Source organism: Lampetra fluviatilis, chromosome 47 (genome assembly GCF_964198595.1).
Source record: "Lampetra fluviatilis chromosome 47, kcLamFluv1.1, whole genome shotgun sequence".
In the NCBI taxonomy this organism is placed as follows: domain Eukaryota; kingdom Metazoa; phylum Chordata; class Hyperoartia; order Petromyzontiformes; family Petromyzontidae; genus Lampetra; species Lampetra fluviatilis.
Genome location: NC_136321.1, coordinates 8,254,841 through 8,274,461, shown reverse-complemented (window position 1 = coordinate 8,274,461; position 19,621 = coordinate 8,254,841). Strand labels below are relative to the sequence as shown.

General features: G+C 47.6%; 2 protein-coding genes across 3 annotated transcripts in view; one reads left to right on the top strand and one right to left on the bottom strand.

Moving 5' to 3' along the window:
• Positions 1–1,165: 1,165 nt before the first annotated feature.
• Positions 1,166–13,410, top strand: LOC144947839 (uncharacterized). Its single transcript, XM_078877193.1, has 9 exons — positions 1,166–1,303; positions 3,156–3,223; positions 4,136–4,183; positions 4,300–4,358; positions 4,996–5,033; positions 6,287–6,366; positions 8,693–8,755; positions 10,054–10,104; positions 12,743–13,410. The coding sequence occupies exons 1-9, from the start codon at positions 1,258–1,260 to the stop codon at positions 12,794–12,796; spliced, it is 507 nt and encodes a 168-aa protein (XP_078733319.1). The 5' UTR covers positions 1,166–1,257; the 3' UTR covers positions 12,797–13,410.
• Positions 13,411–13,696: 286 nt separating this feature from the next.
• The window catches only part of LOC144947936 (1-acyl-sn-glycerol-3-phosphate acyltransferase gamma-like), a 35,176-nt gene continuing 29,251 nt past the window's right edge, over positions 13,697–19,621 (bottom strand). For both annotated transcript variants that reach the window (XM_078877347.1, XM_078877348.1), the window contains one exon: positions 13,697–17,779. In XM_078877347.1, the coding sequence (XP_078733473.1) occupies positions 17,691–17,779 (89 nt within the window). In that variant the 3' untranslated portion in view covers positions 13,697–17,690. The remainder of the gene's footprint in view (positions 17,780–19,621) is intronic.

The following is a 19,621-nucleotide window of genomic DNA, read 5'->3' as shown; positions in this document are numbered from 1 at the left end:
ATTATGAAAGAGTGGGTCAATAAATGCTCTCCATTGGGGGCTCTCTACAACTCCCACCAGTGGAGGCCCTTCCACCAGCAGTGGCTCGAGCAAGTAATTGCAGGGCCTGCACCTTTACTTTGTATTATGTAACTCGATTTTGCAGATGAGAAGCGCTTTTTATATCAATAACAATACGTATTTTACAAGCTTGATATTTGACCGTTATCAAGAATAAACCTACACTACAGAGCATACGTAAAAGGAAGCTCGAATAACATTGAGGCGTTTTTCTGAATAGTTTTGTTTACGGTTCCATGCTGCAATTCTGTGAGCGTGGACATGACATAATAATAATTGTCTGTTGTCAAATCACCTGAAATTCATCCCACCTCATCACACCTCAAAAGCTTATTAATAATCAGGGTTCAGTCTGGATGGTACTTTAAATGAGTGACCGCCATGCATTAAAAAAAACAAGTGGTTATACGCTGTGGCGCTCTGTGGTAGCCAACATATGGAGTGCAGTAAAAGCCATCGTTGTACCGTGCACCTATGCGCCCCACACTTTCACCAACCCACACTGACCAGCGTGGTGAAGCATGGTCGAATAACCCCCACGACACGTACGGTGCGAGAAAGCCCTCGTACAGCAGTGGATTGATAATATGCAGAAGAATAAAGATAAGTAACGAATATTCTTAGGTATTTTTCGATAAAGTCACGTAGGTAAAAAATTTAAATTAATAAAAGTAAAATAAAAATAAAATTAAAATCACGACGTTTCGGAGGCAATACAAGCTTCCGTCTTCAGGTGGAACAGTCACAGCACGATAGCTGTATCAATTGATACAGCTATCGTGCTGTGACTGTGACTGTTCCACCTGAAGACGGAGGCTTGTGTTGCCTTCGAAACGTCGTCATTTTTATTTTATTTTTATTTTACTTTTATTAATTTACATTTTTTTACCTACGTGACTTTACCGAAAAAACCTAAGAATATGAATCCTTGCAGTCACGACAGCTTCAAATCTAGAAATAAGTAACGAAGTTGCTGTCATGGTGTTTTTTTTTTAAACATTAAATTACAGCTCAACTCATCATTTCAAGTCGCATTATAATTGCTCCTGTCCATGTGGACATGGTGAGCCGACGAATACTCTACAGTGCGATGTGTTTACATAGCCGGCCGCGTGCCGTGCTAATGTATGCGCAGGGGTATTGAAGCGGTGCTCTGGGTAATGACGCTGCCGCCTATTCTCTGCGGCAATAGGGAGCATGGCGGATGGCGGGGATCTGGTGTGGGTGGCTTTCCTGAACAACGGTAAGACAAAGAAGCCCCGTCTCATTTTGCCTTTGCTATTACCTTGCCTTGCTTGCAATCTGCGCGCACCTTGCCGTCTGATGTGTGTATGTATGTTGAACGTATTTCCCACCGTGCGTAGTTAATCGGATATGTGATCAGTTTCTCATAGCAAATGTACTCATTCTATGATATCCTCACCGTTCATGGGAAGTGTTAGATTTGGTCTGAAGCCTTCTCCGTTTGTAGTTTTCTCTCAATGTAATTTGTTTTATCTGCACTGATTGTTTAATAAAAAAATATATATGTTTAGAGCTCTCAAATAGCTTTGTCATGGTCGTATTTGTTTTAATCTGACATCCATTTTCTGTTCTGTCCTTTCTTCATTATTTGTCAACATTCCTCTCGAACACGTTCTTCTTAATTAAATAGACTTTGTAATAAATGTTTTCTCCTACAATATTAGAGTGCAGCGCCACATTAAATACGCACTACAATGACAATAGTTTAAAGTGATTTGAAGCATGTTTTATTTTTTGGGGGGGGGAGCAGAGCTTTGTGACGTCATTTTAGGGGGGGGGTCTGACTTTGTGTGACGCCGTGTGACGAAGGGGGGGGTGAAAAATCGTCCAAAATCGCGTGACGTCATTTATGGACGGCCCCCATCACCACACTCACACTACCGCAGTATGATGGGGACAAAGTATGGCGAGATGGATGTGGCGTGCAAAATAAATATGACTGGAACATTATTTCGGACTGTGGTGGCTGGTCCAACACCAATGGAGACTAGGCTCTAAGAAAAGCTGTCTCGGGTGTGGACCAATCAACTTCAAGGACAGTGCATATCATTATCATGATCAGAGTTGTTTATTTTTGTTTGCATTTTGACTGCTTGTGTTGTGGTTATTGCAAACATGATCCCTTGTATAAAGGTGTCCGTTTTTGTACCATTTGAAAGGGTAAAAACCTACTACTACAATAACAGCGATTTTTAATATCCCGGGAAGACTTCGAGATTTCCCAGGACAGCAACGTCAAAAGGAGGATGACCCTAGGAAAACAAGAACAGGTGGCCATCCTGATATTTACAACTTTAGAAAGCTGTGCAAATGACAGCGACTTGCAGCAACGGGATGCACGGGGGCAGTGATGGCGTGGGGTGGAGTAACCGATCTTGCAAAGAAATTATATTTTCACACACGCTGGTTCCAACAGTGTCCACGTACACCACAAAGCATGTCGGCGAGTAATCCGATGACTTTAATAAAGAATAATCACGTGTTAATTCTAGATTTGAAGCTTTCGTCACTGCAAGGATTCATATTCTTAGGGTTTTTCGGTAAAGTCACGTAGGTAAAAAATTAAAATTAATAAAAGTAAAATAAAAATAAAATCACGACGTTTCGGAGGCAACACAAGCTTCCGTCTTCAGGTGGAACCGTCACAGCACGATAGCTGTATCAAGTGAGAGAAATTCCAAGAAACAGTATTTGTATATATACTGGTTGAGGGTGGGAGGAGCCAAGGTAGGCCCTGAATATTGTTTTTGTGAGGTTCGGTGCGGCTGAAGCACGCTGCTAGGAATAAGCCTTTGTTGTGTAAACTGGGTGCGGATGATGTGAAGGTGCGTGTAAAAGGGACTGAGCCTTTTTGTTATGTAGAGATGATGCGGCTGAAATCGCTGCCAGGAAATCACGTGACACATCCTATATCTCCCCCCCCCCCCCCCCATGCTATGGTGGGAAAATAAAAATAATACGCACGTTGTCACCTTTATGCATAACGTGTGATGTTGCTTAATCTCGGCCAACCCTCGCTCCCATCTCTCCGGATCATCGACAGCCGAGTGTGCCCCGTGCCTTCCTCGCAGGCGAACGAGCGGAGAGTCCGCGGTGCGTGCGCATCAACAGGGCGGCGGACGGACGCGCAGTCAGAAAGGTACCCTTGATGACAAGCTGGAGCACGCCACCATCTATTTCTATGGATCTGTTCGCGTTTATTGACCAAGGAAAGCCTCGCCAGGAAAGCTATGGTGAAGAAACCGCAGAACCCGGAGAAAATCCACGCAGAACATTACGGCCGTCTGGAACACTCTTCCTTCCGATATTAAGAAGCCGCTGGAGATATGCAACTTTAAATCTAGATTCAAATTGCATTTCATTAGAACTGATTTTTGTGTTTTAGTTTGTTCCCCCCCACCCCCGCACCTCCGATTAGCGCGGTTGGTTATGTACGGTGCGAAAGAAGTTTAAAATACACACGAGTCGGGAATCAAACCTAGGCCCGTCTTGCCGTGAGCCACACGTCTTACCACTGTGCCTAACATGCTTAGGATGATGCACTGCCAGACGTCGAGAAAAGCTGCGTCCGATGGTTTCACCAATATTTGGCAGCAGCCCTGCACTGTTGGCAATCATTATCGTCTCCATCATCATCATCGGCATGCCATCTGTTGCTGAGGATCTAATGCCAATTGGCAGGGTCGAATCATTGCAGCCCGCGTAGTAGTTAATGCGCCTCTTACAGATCGAAGTCTTTATACGTTTAACGTTTTGATTTAAAGCTTTCGTGACTGCAGGGATTCATCTTCTTGGTTCTTTCAGTAAAGTCACGTAGAAGGGAAATAATAAAATCATAAAAATATAAAACAATAAAAATTCTCACGACGTTTAGATTTTCTTGCTGTGGATTTCACACCTGACGACGATTGCTTGTGTTGCAGTCGAAACGTCGTGAGAATTTTGATTGTTTTATATTTTTATTATTTTATTATTTCCCTTCTACGCGACTTTACCGAAAGAACCAAGAATATAAGTTTAACGTTGTTGTTGTTGTTGCTATGTTGGACAGGTCCTTCTGGACGCTTTTGGAATCGAGGACAATACACTCATTCTCAAGGTAGGAGAAAGCACGCGTGATTGGTGCCATGACACGGGCACACAGGAGCCGCACCATGTGAAGAGTGTCACGGGATCTTGGCTATGCTAACGAGCCTCTTGCCTGTGTCTCACCAGCTGCGGACTGCAGATGGGGCTCTGTTGCCGATCAACAACCACATTCATCTCTTCCAAGGGCATTTATAGCTCCCTCTAAGCACACACAGCGCGCACACACACAGCGCGCACACACACAGGCACCTACACGGGTGTGGGCAATGCATAGGTGAAGCCAAGGCTGAGTTTCTCACTCAGTATTTTCAAGAATGCTCGGCTGGCTTGCAGCAACGATTATAATTATCAGCGGAAGGCACTACCACTCCAGAGTATTTATATTGTTTCACTGTTTGCTGTTTGCTGTTGGCCAGGTTTCTATGTTGTAACCAAGTCCCCATTGAACATTATAATGTATTTCTCAATGGGGTTTACCTGTGACATGATAAAAACCTAAACCTATTTCGCGATTAATCAGTGGGAAATAAACGGTTGTTTTGCACAATACTATAACTAAGCAGTGGCACAGTGGTCGCCACACTGCAATATCAACTCGGCAACCTGAGTTCGAATCCCGGCCACGGCTAACACCAGTGGTGATACCTGAACTGGTTATGCACCGCTCCCCCTGCCACTTCAACCCGCACTGACCAGCATGGAGAAGTATGGTCAAACAACTGACATTGCTTCGGAAGCTCTCATCCAGTAGTGGAGTTCCAAAGGGCCGTACGTTATTGTTTAATGATTCAGGTTTTCTTTCCCCTGTCCCCCTCCTTCCAGGCCATTGACCCTCAAAGTTGTGATGCCTCATCAAAACGGTAACAAATCTACCACCAGGTCACCCTTATAATTAACCCCGGAGATACGTGACAATCTTCGTCAAATTATAGAGTGGTCCATTTATAAATATTTTATTATTATTCTTGGATCTTTCGGGAAAAGTCACGTTGAAGGGAAATAATAAAATAATAAAAATAAAACAATACAATTCTCACAGCGTCCTAATGATCATTAGAACGCTGTCTTTCCGACAGACCTGTTCTTCACCTGAGGACGGCTGCGTGTGTTGTGGCTGAAACGTCGTGAGAATTTTATTATGTTTTATTTTTTATTATCTTATTATTTCCCTTCTACGTGACTTTACCGAAAGATCCAAGAATATGAATCCCTGCAGTCACGAAAGCTTTCAATCGAAATTTAAACATTTTATTGCAAGGCCTCTCCACATCCTCGGCCAATCTGAGTACCCCTCGTTCAATCTTTTCATACCCTCCACGAATACGGAGCCATCGCTTTCACCACATTTAATCCGCCTCCTGAGAAGCAAGCAAGCAAGAAGGCAGGAGCGGTCTTCAGGCTAAATCAGTGAGGCGTCTGTAAATGGATCAACCTGTAGGTTCTGGACTCGGTGACACTTTATACTGGTAGGAACCTCCTGGTTACACCAGCTCACAGGGGATTATTGCGTCCGTCGTACAGGGAGGGGCTGGGTGGGGAGGGAGGGGCTGGGTGGGGAGGGGAGGGGAGGGTGGGGAGGGCTGGGTGGGGAGGGGAGGGTGGGGAGGGGCTGGGTGGGGAGGGTGGGGAGGGGCTGGCTGGGGAGGGTGGGGCTGGGTGGGGGGTGCGAGGGGTGGGGCTGGGTGGGGAGGGGCTGGTCACCCTGTGGTGCCCTTATAAAACTCAACGTTTAACCTACTCACGCCGGCCTGTGCCCGCCCTCACAGTCGGGCATATTTGCGGAATACACCACGCCGCCGTTGACCCTGGCCATTGACCGAGCAACCCAACGTTCCTACCAGCTCCCTCCGCAGGAATGTGTTAAAGTCTCCCAGCTCTAGCCATTCACGAACGTGATCAGAGTCCATTAATGGCCTTACAACAGGGCCTATCTTATGTTACGTACATTTATAAAGCGCCTCATTCTAAAGGCGCTTTGCAGCAATTCCAAAATTGTCCACGAGACGATAGTGGTCGTGTTACAGTGTGCGTATGTTGACGTTATTTCGTGCCGTACGTAGCGAACCGTGCTAACCAGAGGTTAGAAGTACATGCTATGTTGCCTGCGCTGCAGTTGAGCCGTCGGCACGATCTGAAACGGCGGCCACCTTGGAGAGAATCATCGCCACCCGGCTACAAGGCATCGGCAAGCGGGTACGATCGGCGCTGGGGGTTGAGGGGGGCTGCTGCCCTGGGTCATGAAATGTTCCCTCCTGTGCCCTCTCGTGAACCCTACGTGTCCTCTGTTACGGTCACTCATTCCTCTCAAGGTCACCCATTCCTCTCAAGGTCACCCATTCCTCGGCCCTTGCACGCGCCTCCGTATGCCATCTAAATCACGTAACTTTTGTTACTATACGCGCTCTGTGAATATGAAATAAGACGCCGTTGTATATAATAGTTGCAATGCAATACTGCAGCACTGGTGACGAATTCGATAAGTAATTTGGGAAATTCAAGCCAAACGCCGCAGCATCGCAATGTGCGTGACCGCCAGTGAGTGATGTGCCAAAATTAAAGTAGTCGTGTCAGTTTTTAACTCTGATTTAGGTTTACTATTCGCGTATTAAATATTTTAAAAAAATTGGGTGGCATTAAAACAGGAAGGGGAAGAAGTGGAATTTACAGTGGGACCCCCAAAATGTATAACCGCTTCTGCATACATAACAACAACAACAACCATTCGCCACTAAGTGGCAGTGACATCACCACGACGCTTGTACCAGGCTATGTGCACGTTAGGGCCACGTGAAGTGTCGAACAGCCGCTGGCAAGGAGGTCACAGGACAGACTCGGGTGTCGTGGGTCGACTGACTGAGATGACTGGCCGATGCACCACCACCTGTGCCCCCTACTGCATGCATAGCATACGTAAAAAACATTGCATAACGAACAATAATCACATAACATGCGAATTTACGTGATTACCTCCTGTCTGTAAACCAACACTTAGCAGGCAGCTGGGTTTGTGAATGAAAATGTTTAAAGGTCCCGAACTCGTTGAGGTCTGTTTTGGTGACCAGGAGGTGGCAGTGCAGCAAGTTGGGACACGTGATCTTTGAATGGCATCTTCTCGCTGTGATCTGTGGGTTTTGTGCACGTACTGTGTGCGTGTCGACCGAGGGGAGCGGTGGCGCAGCGGTTAGCGCGCTGCGCTACGAACCCAGCGACCCGAGTTCGATTCACGGTCAACTGGTGACGTTTTTCTGAACTGGCCCTGGGCCTCCCATAGGTCAACTCAGCCTGTAATGAGTACCTGGTGCCGTTTGTAAACATCACCACTGGGGAGACAAAGGCGGCCGGACGTGGTGCTGGCAACCACAACCCCCTCGTGTGCCGTGCCGGTCTTCATAGGTGCTCGCTAACAGCACTTGCCCCAAGTCTGTTACAGGCTATACGGGGGATCTTTGTCTTTTGTCTCATGACCGTAACGTGCACACCGACGCAGATCCTTTCGTCATTCCACTACCGGATTAAATTGTCCCCACGCCTCGTAGTTCGACCATACTTCACCACGCTGGTCAGTGCGGTTTGGTTGAAAGTGGAGAGCATGGACGTGGGAGCAAAGTAAGATGGAATGGGTTTGTTGATGCTGCCCTCTGCTGCTCACCATGCAGTGCTGCCCTGCCCATCCAAGCACTATCCAAGCTCAACTCTGCCAATGCTTCCGATATCTGACCAGATGAGGCACACATTGTCGATGATTTGTTGAAAGTAAAATATAAAGTGTATGTATAACTTAAAAGAAGTTGAACCCCCCCCCCCTCCAAAAGCGTAGGCGCTTAAATAACATAACTCACTCACGTTAATAATTTCTGAGTCAGGAATTTAGTAGCTTATTGCAGCCCACGTGTTAGACTTATACTGGTAGGAACCCACTGGTTCCACCAGCCCACTGGGGATTATTGTGTCCGTCCGTCGTGCAGGGAGGGGCTGAGTGGGGAGGGGAGGGTGGGGAGGCTGGGTGGGGAGGGGCTGGGTGGGGAGAGTGGGGCTGGGTGGGGAGCGGCTGGTCACCCCGTGGTGCCCTTATAAAATTCAACGTTTAACCTACTCATGCCGGCTTGTGCCCGCCCTCACAGTCGGGCATATTTGCGGAATACACCACGCCGCCGTTGACCCTGGCCATTGACCGAGCAACCCAACGTTCCTACCAGCTCCCTCCGCAGGAATGTGTTTGCAGGCTGGTGCAACGTGGTTCTTTAACTTTAACTCTGAAACAATTGCTGGTCGCTGTGCTAGAGCGCGCAATGCACGCGACAGAGTTGCCGAGTGAACTTCGTGTTGACTTCGGAAACGTGGCACGAGAGAATCGAGAGTGAGTCTTGGGGCTGCAAAAGCGCGGTGCCTCCGGCGTCAATTCGTAGGTTGACCCGTGGCCGTTTAAAGACGTGTGGAGGCCACGTGTCATTCGTGTTCACAATGGTGCCTGCGTGCGAGTCCAAGTGTTGAGGTTGTTCGTCCACCTCTGTGGGGTCAGGTGGAGAGACTGGAGAGATATCTCCCGCACATCAACCGCCATCGGCAAGAGAACCTGAGGATTGTGAGTGACTCGAGTTTCAAACGATATCACATAGTATTGTTATTATTGTTCTTGGTTCTTTCGATAGTCACGTATAAGGGAAATAATAAAAGAATTAAAATAAAACATAATATTGTATTATTTCCCTTCTACGTGACTTTACCGAAAGAACCAACAAGATGAATCCCTGCAGTCACGAAAGCTTTAAATCCAAATTGTTATTATTGTTGTGCTTGCTTGCCCAGGAAAGCCTCGCCGAGTCTCAAGACTCGTTTTCAGGAGGGTCCTGCCAAGTTTGTTTTTGCAGTAAGGGGGGATGTTGTTGTTGCTTCTGTGTGTTCCCAAATGAGTAATTTGCAGCTTAATTTTCAGCATTGGCATGTTTGGACAATAACCAGTTGTATTGTACGATTTCTTTTCGAACAATGGGGGGGATATTTGAAACCCATGAAGAACAGGTGGAGTCATTACTCACTCCACACTGAAAGGCACCCGAGTCGGGGAATCGAACCCATGCCCCTTCTTGCCTGTGAGGCACCTCCGATTAGGACGCTTGGCTATGTACTGTCCGAAATAAGTTCAACATAGTACATATATACATATATCCATACGTTACCACTGTACCGCCCTGGCAAATATGTGTGCGCTCACAGGCATAAGCAGGCCAAGTCTGGCACTAACACCGTGTGCTTTATACATTTACAAACGTAACGTAAATGTTGGAATACAAGTGTAGAGTGGGACACACAAATACGTGACCAATTGTCATATTTTTTACTGGCAAATGAGGTTCCAATGGTGTAAATGCTTACCCCGAGCTCTCATACTCTGATGGTGCATTGTCTTTGAGTTGTGCGCCTTTTGGCGTCATCTGGTCCAACCCATGTGAGACTAGGCTCTAAGGAAAGCTGTCTCGGGTGTGGACCAATCAACTTCAAGGACAGTGCAAATTATCAGAGTTGTGTTTTTTGTTTGCATTATGACTGCAGGTTTTGTGGTCTATGCAAACATGACTCCTTGTAAAAAAGGTGTCAGTTTTGTTGCCAGATAGAAGGGTAAAAAAACAATTATCATATATTTACTGGCAAATGAGGTTCCAATGACGTGACGTGTAGTCCAGGTGGACGTACGCATTGTGCGTTTGTGAATAAGGCCGATTCCGTGGTAACGTAAATACAAAAACAATTGAAATGCATTAAGGCGACGCTCACCAACATGCTGTGCAGAGACACAATAATGTTTTATTATCCATATGAGGGCACAAATAATAATCATTGTGTAAAATGGTTGGCGGACCTTGTTGTCCCATCCGTTTGCAGGAGATTGAATGCTTGGAAAAACAGATGCTCTTCCTAAACCAGCGGATGGAGGTAATTATATTCTTAATCATGATTGTAGAATTCATAAGAGGGTTTTTTTGGGGGGGGTTAGATCGCGTAAATATATGAATGTGTCGTTAAAACCCGCGACCACCCGACACAGCCAACTAGTAAGGGTTGTCACGTAAACAGAACGTGGCCAATTCGTCACTAGTACAGCACTAACCGGTTGTGTGTTGGAGAGCCAAGCCACAACATTTACCATCTGCTCTTTGGTTCTTCCGGTAAAGTCACGTAGAAATAAAATAAATTAAATAATATAATACGACGTTTCGATAGCAACACAAGCAATCGTCATCAGGTAGAACTAAATTTGAGAGAGACAAAACACAGACACGGAGACACACAGACAGACACACAAGCAGAGAGAGACACACACAGAGACACAGAGAGAGACACACAACATAGACACAGAGAGAGACACACAACATAGACACACAGAGAGAGACACACAGAGAGAGACACACAACATAGACACAGAGAGAGAGACACACACAGAGAGAGACAACACAGAGACACACAAAGAGACACACAGAGACACACAGAGAGAGACACAGAACACAGACACACACAGAGAGACACACACAAAGACACACAGAGAGAGACACACACAAAGACACACAGAGAGAGACACACAACACGGACAGACACACAAGCAGAGAGAGACACACACAGAGACACACAGAGAGAGGCACACAGTGAGAGACACACAGTGAGAGACACACACAGATACACACAGAGAGAGACACACACAGACAGACACACAAGCAGTGAGAGACAACACAGACACACAGAGAGAGACACACAACATAGACACACAGACATTTACAATCTGAGTACGACGTTTCGCCAGTAATTACAACTAGCTTCATCAGGCGACAGCCAGATTTGTATTAAACTGATTGTATATTTATTTTCACGAAAACAACAACAACGCTGTTTGCGAGCACCTATTAAGGCTGGCATTGTCCCCGCATGAGTTCCGTGTCGCCAATGCCACGCGAAACCGAGCCACCTTTGTGCTCCACAGTGCTGACAAAGCGACTGCGAACTCATTTCTGGCTGAGGTGACCTAGAGGGGGCCCAAACCAAGTTGGGTAGCATACCAATAGCCACCGGCGTTCGTGGGTGGCTGGCAATCGAGGCAAGGTTGTCGGGATTGTGCAGCATTGCCCTACGACATCCATCCACTCGCACACATCGCCTTGTGCACGTCATGTTGAGTGAATAACTGGTATATTGGACTTGATTTGGGCTCTTTCCAGGTCAAAGGTTTCCCAAACGCCAGTCCTCGCGACCCACCCAACTTTGTCTTTCCGCATTCACCAATTTACTCCCCCTTCAAATACTAATTAACTCTCGATTTAAAGCTTTCGTGACTGCAGGGATTCATCTTCTTGGTTCTTTCGGTAAAGTCACGTAGAATGGAAATACTAAAATAATAAAAAATAAAACATAATTGTAATTTATTATGTTATTTTATTATGTTTTATTTTTATTATTTTATTATTTCCCTTCTACGTGACTTTACCGAAAGAACCAAGAAGACTAATTAACTCGCTCCACGCTGCACGCGCCTGATGATTGTTCAACACGTCCCAAGTGACACGCCAAGCAATCATCTGCATCACGCGGACATGTGTACACACGGAACACCTGTGCACACACACACCCACACGCGGCTCTATTTACGCAATGGCAGTAGCACGGTTGGCTACGTACCGTGCAAAATAAGTTTAACATACGCGGACTAACTTAGGTACACCCTAAATTCTCCCAATGCGTGCGATTTGAAGTCACTTAGATGCTGGTGGCTATGGGGCAGGACGTGGGGCAGTAATGTGTGGGCGTACCGTGCACGACACTGGGTAGGCGTTCGTATCACGCTTTTGAATGCGCCCCTTTTTTATTTTTCAGGCTTTTATTTAACTCACTTCGTCTGTTGTATTCTCAAAAAAGAAATCTTGTAACTCAATGCCCAGGGGCGGGGTATGTGGAAGGAGGGGAGGGGCGATGGAGGAAGGGGGCAGGGGAAGGGGCAACTCGGACACTACATTTCATTAAAGCGTGTTTTTTTAAAAGTATTTTTTATTTTATTTACACGCTTTTTATTAACTCTGTCTGTTGTATCCTCAAATCTTGTAACTAAAATTTTACCCACTTCCAAAATGTGGCATCGACTGCAAACTTGGTATACTTATATCATACTGATGACAATACTATATTCTATCATTAAAAAAAATATATTTTTTTTTTAAACATAATTTTTTATGTGTTATATTTCGGCTTGGGTCTAATTGTCCACGCTCAACTGACGTTGGCTGTAAATCACCACTCTCCATTTCGTTATGGCAAGCTTCGGGGCCACTTCCTGGAGTCGTGGAGTTCTTCCATTACTAGTACGGTACATTTCATAAAAGCGTGTTTAAAAAAATTTATATAACTTATTATTTCTGGGACGCATCTACTACTAACCGCGGCGTACAGCGCGAGAAGCGTGCGTTTTCCACAGCTGCAAACTCCTCTTGCGATGGATGCTCTGTGTGAACCAATGCTGCCTACGCGCGCTAAAAAAACGTGGCGTTGAGTCGGCGCGCTGTGATCTCCCTCCCCATGTGTGGTGAGTCAGACCGCAGAGTCGCTCGGCTGGAAGGGGATGATCAAGCGGGCGCCGCTGTGGTGACGGCTTGTCCGCGGGGAGCGACCTCGCGCGCCTCTCTCGCAGCCACACTCAAGTTTCAGAGCTGGGCCGTGAGATTATTTCAGCAATATATTCGTAGAGTCAATGCCAGGTCCAACTTTACCATGTAAGATCTAGTTTTACCATGGGAGTACAGATTTACCATGGATTTTCAGTTTTACCACGAGAGTTCAGTTTTAACATGGTAAGTCAAGTTATACAATGGCAGTCCACTTTTACCATGGGAAGTCAAGTTTTACCATGGGAAATCCAGTTTACCATGGCAGTCCAGTTTAACATGGGCAGGCGTCGATAACCTGCTTTGTGACGTTACGAAGGACCACCTCCCTTTCACATGTATTGCGCCTCTTGAAATATTGAGTTTTTACCGAATAAAAAAAATGTCTCGTTATTTTGGTTACCAACCCCTAGTCGAAGTTGAAGTGGCAATTACTGCAAATTAGCATGAAATTGTATCCATCATGAATCGTTTTTTTGTTTAATACTTGCCGGCAATGTGATAATTGGTGTCCCTATAACCCACCGTGAATACATTCTCCTATGTTTATTTATAAAATGTAATGTTTTTTTGTCGTGTATATTTCTCGATTAAAATTATGAACAAAGATAATGGTCAGCCATGATCGCCAACATCTTTGAAATAAAGGCACGGCACACGAGGGGGTGGGTGGCCAGCACCTCGCCCGGCTGCTAGTGGCGATATTTATACACCGCACCAGGTACTCATTTGAGGTTGAGACGACCTAGGGGAGGCTCAGAACCAATTGAGATCATCGTCACTGGCGTTGGCCGTGAGCGAGAATCGAACTCGCCGGGTTCTTAGCGCAACGCACTAACCGTTGCACACACACATGCACAATGACACAGTTGGGTAGTAAAATCTTTATTTACAATTCCACACAGCATTTGTGATCAGGCAACAACGGGGGCAGACGTGACACGATTAGTGAGATTCATATCGTTATGATTAGTGGTGATTCAGTTGGGCAAACCACTCTTTACAGACTATCATGGGATGTCATCTGACGCCCGGTGAGACAGCTCCACCGAGTAACGCCTCTCGAAGTGTGTCTTGCACTGATGTCCCCATGGCATAACGCACGACCCTCCGCTGACTGCAGGACCCGCAGAGGGGTGGTGACGACGATATTAGGAAGCCACTGGAGCTATGTGCTTACGAATCTAGATTAAAAACTAATTTATTTTAGAACTGCCTTTTGGGTTTAGTTTGTTGGCCTTCCCCCGCACCGCCGATTAGCGCGGTTGGCATCGTACGGTACAAAAGAAGTTCAACAAGCACATACGACGCGGCACCGATAGCGTAACAAGTCACAATGTGCAATATGCTAAATTATAGAATTCCACACGTGATTTACCATAGTTTACTCCACAAAGGCTTTTTTCTTCTTCCAAACACGATTCACACGTTAAAAACCGGCACAAAGTAGCGGTCGATTTTTTTTCTTTCTCTCAACTCCTCTTTTTGAACGGTCTCTTTTGGAATGCGCGCCAGCAGACGCGTCCACGCGGGAGCAACGTTTCGTCACGCGCCCACAGGTCACACGCACACGGCGCACCCAAAACAGAACTCTTACAAAGCAAAAGACGGTCGCATGAACGCAGCGTCACGATATTCAAGTCGTGTCCTGGGGGGCGGGTGGGCAGGGGGCAGAGGTCGCAAACGGGTTTTGATTCCTTACCCGTACCCGGCCGCACCAGGGTCGCAAACGGCTACCCATACCTGGCCAGGTACGGGTAGCCGGGTATCGGGTACCCGGTTGCGACCTCTGGTAGGGGGGCCCTTGTGAATGGGGGCAGTTGAAACGAATAAAGGTTGGCCGCATGTCCGTGCATACGTATGCGTGGGGAGGGGGGGGAGTGACAAAGTCAGTCCTCCAGCAGAGGGCTCATTTAATCTCGCCACGTGAACGGGAAATCGCCCCGCACCTTGGTCGAGGTGGAATGGGTAAATGTGCAGCCCCCTGCCATTGCCCGCTCACGTGACTGCTGGTGGAAGGGCCTCCACTAAAGAGAGCCCTAGAGAGAGATCCTCTCTCTCGAGGACATTTGGCCTGCTCGAGCATGCTGCTGGCCCGAAATTTTGGTGAGAGTACTCGCACTTTACCCTGCCACTCGTGACTTACTGATCGATTGCGGCGTTACCCATTTATGGCAGGAGGGGAGATGGATTTAAGAAATCCGCCCATTGTTTTGATTTCCGCGCCGGGAGAACGAACCGACGACCTCTGGATTGCAAGTCGAGTGTGCTCACCATGACAGCATCCCAGAGGTGGGATAATATGCACGATTTACCCCGCCACAAGGCACACACATTTAACCCACGTGAACGGAGGCAATGTCCGATGACGAATTTCAATTTGTTGGTTTAGCAGTCTCAGTTGGGACCTCATTGGTACATTTGGGGTTTGTAAAATTCTCATCACTGCCATCACTTTGGGGTTGGCAAACAATCAGTACCATCTGATGAGGCTGCACCACTGCATACAGTTAAGTCAAACAGTTGTCACCCTTTGGACAAACTGTCCCCTGCCACAGGAACATGGAATTGCTGGTAACAGACGAGCAACTTCGTGTGCTTGATGCAGCGTGGGGGTAATGCCGACGTTTTGATATTTTACTAAAACTAAACTAACTAAACTTTTTATTTTACCAGCGAAGGCCCACTGAGCTATATACAGCTCTTTTTCAGAAGTGACCTGACCACAACTTATAGCTCAACTTAGTGGCTTATCGTGCGGAAATGTATAGCAGCCATATACTCTAAAAGCATGTTTCTAAATGTGGAGGGAAAAACCGGACGACCCGGAGAAAAATCCACGTGACCACGGGGAGAGAGACACGCAAACTCCAAATATACAGACGTCCGGGTTGGATCGAACCCACGACCTCCTGCATACCAGGCGAAGTAGTTAACATCTCACCAGCGTGACTGCCACTACCGTGTACGCCTGTGTGCGTATATGCGTGTAGCCGCGTACATAACTGTGCACTGGGCAGCAACTGCATGTGTGCGCACATGAACACAAGCAGTGGAGAACGACAGCGTACTGCTTGGCGCACTGTGCCACAACAAACGCGGCGACCCGAGTTAAATTTCCGCCTACATCAGCGGTGGTCATCTGAACAGGTCCTAGGCCTCTCCTAGGTCGACTCAGCCATAAATAAGTACCTGGTGCAGTATCTAAAAACCAGCACTGGTGAGACAAAGGCATGATGCTGGTCACACGACCCCATTGTGCGCCATGCCGGCCGTCATAGGCTGCTCGCTTACACAGCTCCTGCTCCTAGGACCCAGATAGGCTACACAGTGGGAGTGTGGGGGGGGGGGAATCTGTACATAAGTCTAGAACAACGCGCGCGCACACACACAAGCTGCATAAACGCGCTGCGCCGCGCGTGCTCACGATGCAGGCGTACGCGTCGCGTCGGAGCCGACGCGCTTGAAGTCACGCGCGTCCGCACGACACACACACTTTGCACTCAAAGACGTAAACATTGAACTCTTCCGTGACGGACGGCATGAGCACGCGTCAATGGCGAGGAGCGGCATGGCAAGCCATGCGGACGCGGACGCGCTCACTCACTCACTTGCTCTACCGAGCCATTACATTTCTTACGTAACGAGTGGTGCACTCGCCACTAGGCACATTTTTGTGAGTTCCACGATATAAAATATGTCATGCGATCATTTGATTGTTCCTTGATTTCAAGCGACGAATTTGCGCTTCCCACTGCTTTCCTAAGATGTACGGTTTTGATTGGTCGTTTGTAAACAACAGATATGAGAATGATAAAGGTTTCAGTGCCTTAGGCACAAAACTGCCTTATGCAGTTTTGTTTTTCGAATCAAGTTTGCCTTAGGCAGCTTTGTTTTTCCTTTAAGCCCAGCGTACACGAGGAAGCGTGTTCCCAGAGACATTATATATATTTTTTTAAAATTAAGAAAAAAGTGTGCTTTAACTATTTTCCAAATAATGTTTTCTTCTGTTTTAAGTAACACGACGTTTCTGTGCAAGTCTTAAAAAAACATCTTCAGGAAACCCTTTCAAGCAGTGCATTAGTCACGATTCAACAGCTTGTGAGGCCAAAGGCAACATGATTTTTTTAAAAGGTTCTCAAACACCTCTAGTTTTTTTCCCCACTGCACAACCGAGCCAGACCGGGGCCACGCCGAGCCAGCCCGACACGGATCAGGAGACCCCCAAGGGTCGGTTTTCCCACTGCAGAAGCCGAGGCGTGCCGTTGACATCACACGTCACACGCTCAACGAACGAGTCGAGATGCGCGCAAGCGATGCGTACTGTGTGACGTCATTAGACCCCCCCCCCCTCCCCCGCCGCCCCTGGCCCTGCTGGGCCACCGGCCAGATTCAGACGTCTTGCGAGAACAGCGTGCGGCGGTTTGGTTCCGGGGCTCGGAATGTCAAATGCCCGGCGGAAGATCACCCGTAGTTAGAGCAGAGGGCCCTGCACTGGCTCAGCTGGCAAAGTGGATATCAAGGTGGAACCCGGGCCCCCTGCCTCAGGAAATGCGTTCTTTGTTTACCGTAACACGGATATGTGAGCACATGCGGGGGGGGAATAATTTTGGGCGGAAACATATTTCTGGGCTTTTGAAAAAAATCAACTGCAGAAGCAATTGGTAAGGCCAAGGCAAAATGTACGTTAAGAAAGATAAAATAGAACGATCAGATTTCATTAAAAACTGCGATAATTAATTTTTTGGCAGCATTACGGATTCCAGCTTTTGCTCATTTTTATTTAATATTTCCTTTTAATATTTATCAACAGTATTATTATTATTAAAAGCTCCACGCAACGGGGGTCACGGGACACTGCGCTGATCCCGTACTCTCTTAACTGCACTTCTTGGATTGATTGATTCCGTAGCTGGAACCTTTGTCGATTTCCGTGACGCTGATGAGCTGGCGGACCCCCACCGACGCTGCACACCAGAGAACGGAGGCACAAACGGTGAAAGCGACAAGAGGTTAAACTATACATATGTACGTACGTATATTGAAATCCTTTCACACCGTACGTAGCCAACCGTGCTAGGGGGACGGGCAACAAACTCAACACAAAAAGCAGTTCGAAAGAAACCAGTTTTAAATCATCTAGATTGAAAAGTGCAAAGCTCCAGTGGCTTCCTAATATCGGAAGAAAGAGCGTTCCAGATGGCCGCAGAAGCGCATTTGAAAAGTGCGCGATGCGGCGAGCGTCTTTGTTCGGTGGCCAATCAGAAGCCGCCGCTGCTGCTGCTGCGAGGATGATAACTGGAGTTCGCGTGATGATGGTCCTTGACGACATCAGCGAAGTGTCGTGGTTCATTTGTGGCAAGCACTTTGTGTGTGTGTGTGTAATGAGGGGGGCTTAGTTTCCCACTGAATAAATACATAAAGCATACGGTGTAAGTTCCGGACTTGGCCTACTTATGCCTGTGCACGCGCACATTTGGCGGGGCGGTGCAGTGGTCACGTACGTACAGTACGTGGAAATTCTTTCGCACTGACCTGTAGCCAATCGTCCTGATCGGAGGTTAAATATTTACAGGGTCTCCCAAACGCTCTGGGAGTGCTCACAAGGCACCACCACCACACTTAACACGCTTATACAAAGACAAAGATCCCCCGCTCCCCATTTAGCCTGCATAGATTGCTGGGTCAAGTGCTGTTAACTATTAACTGCAACTATATTTATTTTACCAGGTAAGGCTCGCTGAGCTGTATAGCTCTTTTTGTAAAAGTGACCTGGCCACAAACGATAGCCCAACGAAGTGGCTCATCATCACGTGGACATTTGTAGCAGCCAAATACTATAAACGCGCGTTTATAAATGAGGAGGGGAAAAACCGGAGAACCCGGACAAAACCCCAGATGACCACGGGGAGAGACACACAAACTCCAAATATACAGGCGTCAGGGTTGGGATCGAACCCACAACCTCCTGCATACCAAGCAAGGAATTGAATATCTCGCCACCGCGACCACCTATGAAGGCCGGCACGGCACACAAAAGGGTGGGGGGCTGCCCAAGCAAACCCCCATCTGCCTTTGTCCCACCTAGGTACTTATTTAAGGTTCATATATTTGCCACTGTTATTGGACCCCGAGTGGGAATCAAACTTGGGTCACTGGGTTCGTAGTGCAGTGGTTAGGGCACTTCCCATGTATAACAGGGACAAAGATCCCCCGTATAACGTTCACAGACTGTTAGAGCAAGTGCTGTTAGCGAGCACCTATTAAAGCTGGAAAGGCACACGAGGGGGTGGGTGGCCAGAACCACGCCCGGCCGCCTTTGTCTCCCTAGTCGCGATGTTTACGCACCACACCAGGTACTCATTTGAGGCTAAGTCGACCTAAGGGAGGTCCAGATATTCGTCACTGGTGTTGGCCGTCAGCGGGAATCGAACTCGGATCGCCAGGTTCGTAGCGCAGCGCGCTAACCGCTACACTACCGCTCCCTACAGGAAGTGGTGACGGGAAGAGACACGGAGGCAGCAGGCAGGGCAGGCAAGGCAGCAGTGGAGACAGGCAGGGCAGGCAAGGCAGCAGTGGAGACAGGCAGGGCAGGCAAGGCAGCAGTGGAGACAGGCAGGGCAGGCAAGGCAGCAGTGGAGACCGCTGGTAGGCTGAGGAGGCAGCCGCTCACCAGAGGTCGCAAACGGGTTTTGATTCCTTACCCGTACCCGGCCGCACCAGGGCCGCAAATGGGTACCCGTACCCGTACCCGGCCGGGTACGGGTAGCCGTTCCCTACCCGTACACGTACCCTACCCGATGTGAGTG